At 54.7% G+C, this 1,930-nt stretch overlaps 1 protein-coding gene across 1 annotated transcript in view; it reads left to right on the top strand.

Moving 5' to 3' along the window:
* The first annotated feature begins 727 nt into the window (after positions 1–727).
* KIF7 (kinesin family member 7) overlaps positions 728–1,930 on the top strand; it is a 9,305-nt gene continuing 8,102 nt past the window's right edge. Inside the window, 3 exon segments of the mRNA XM_029087076.1 lie at positions 728–746; positions 1,398–1,598; positions 1,851–1,930. The exon segment at positions 1,851–1,930 is cut by the window's right edge and continues 6 nt beyond it. Coding sequence (XP_028942909.1) covers positions 728–746; positions 1,398–1,598; positions 1,851–1,930 — 300 coding nt within the window.

Raw genomic sequence — 1,930 nt, 5'->3', positions numbered from 1 at the left:
ATCCCCCCAGCACCCCCCCGGCATCACCACCATCCCACACTCTCCCCACCAACCCCGCCAGTGCCACATCACCGCCTCCCTCCACCCCAAGCCGAGCCACCTACACCACCATCCTTCCCAACCCACCACCCTCACCCATGCCGCCATCCCCACCCATCTCATCAGCTTTGCTCTCTACAACATCACCTTCTCCATCGCTTCCAACATCTCCATCACTTCCAACATCACCTTCTCCATCACTTCCAACGTCACCTTCTCCATCACTTCCAACATCACCTTCTCCATCGCTTCCAACGTCACCTTCTCCATCACTTCCAACGTCACCGTCCCAACCAATCTTTCCACCCTACTCTCTCTCTCGACCCTATCAGCCCCACAAGCCCAACCCTACCAACCCAACCACCACCCGTCCCCATCCTGCCCACCCCAGCAGCCTTTCCTTCCCACCACCCATGCTGCTGTAACCACCCCACCATGGACAACACCTTTGAGATCACAGCACATAGCTTTTCTCCTCTACTGCTGCAGGACAAGCCAGAGAACTGTGATCTGGAGGTGGTGGTGATCTTCCTAGAACACCGCTGGCTTGGATCTGTATCAGCTTTGTCTTGCAATAAGCCCTAAGGAGAGGGAGGTTTGCAGGGGTTAATCCTGATAGTTTGTTTAGGGGAAGGAGACAGGGGAAGAGGGAACCTTTCCCTCCTGTAAGTGCTGGTTTAATGGTGTTATGATACCTTACAGGGGAGGTAGGTCAGTGTTTGTCAGCTGTAGCTAATTCCATAGTTTGTAAACACCCAATGGTTTCCCCACTTTCAACCAACCTGTTGTCCGTTTCCCAGTTCAGGCTGTCACTGCACCAGTTTGGGGATTCCCTTTTACATGGCTGCTGGAGACAAAAGCAAAACCATTTACCGTTCAGACAGCAGAGTGCTGTGGCCAGGGACATGCAGGCTGCAAAAAAACCCCAAACCTGCTCAGAGCAAAGGCTATGGAATCCTGCTGGCTTCAAAGGACAGCGCGCTGTAGCTGTAGATGAGCTGTTTGCTACCCACTGATACGCTCATGGGCCTTTTCCTTCTTGAGGAAGGACTGGAAACAAGCAGCCTTGCTGGAATCCAGCACAGCAGTGGGATAGAATCACAGAATGGTCTGGGTTGGAAGGGACCTTAAAGATCATCCAGTTCCACCCCCCCTGCCATGAGCAGGGACACCTTCCACTAGACCAGGTTGCTCAAAGCCTCATCCATAGGATTTGCCCCAAGGTCCCATGGCTTAGAAGCACTCAGAGGGATGTTTAATCCACGCTCCAAGGGTCTCTGCCCACGGCTCTGTCCCCAGACAGCATGGGCTCCCTGGGCATTCGCTGCTCCCTGTGACCCTGTGTCTCTCTCCACCAGCTTCCATCAATGAAGATGAGCAGGGCATCATCCCACGAGCCATGGCCGAAACCTTCAGGCTCATCGATGAGAACGACCTGATCGACTACACAGTCCGAGTGTCCTACCTGGAGGTGTACAAGGAGGAGTTTCGGGACTTGCTGCAGGTGGATACAGCCAGCAAAGACATCCAGATCCGGGAGGATAACAAGGGGAACATTGGTATGTGTGGCTGAGCTCCTTTTTCTCCCCATGCCTGAGGCCAGGGTCGGGTTACCTATCCCTGAAAGCAAAGCCAGGTCTTCCCCCTCCATCCCTCTCCTGCAGCAAATTGCTGTGCTTAGTCCCGTTTGGTGTGGAAAGCCAGTCTGTGTGTGGCACAGCACGTGCAGGATGATGGCACCGGGCTGTGCAGAGGACTTGCATCCTTGGGCAGCCCATCCCTCCCTGCCACAGCCCTGTTTGCTGTTGCAGTGCTCTGCGGCGTGAAGGAGTTAGAAGTGGAAGGGCTGGACGAGGTGCTGAGCCTGCTGGAGATAGGGAACGCAGCCAAG

This window comes from Antrostomus carolinensis, unplaced genomic scaffold (genome assembly GCF_000700745.2).
Source record: "Antrostomus carolinensis isolate BGI_N321 unplaced genomic scaffold, ASM70074v2 scaffold27609, whole genome shotgun sequence".
Lineage (NCBI taxonomy): Eukaryota > Metazoa > Chordata > Aves > Caprimulgiformes > Caprimulgidae > Antrostomus > Antrostomus carolinensis.
Note: the sequence above shows the minus strand (reverse complement) of the source record. Positions and strands in the feature narration are given on the sequence as shown.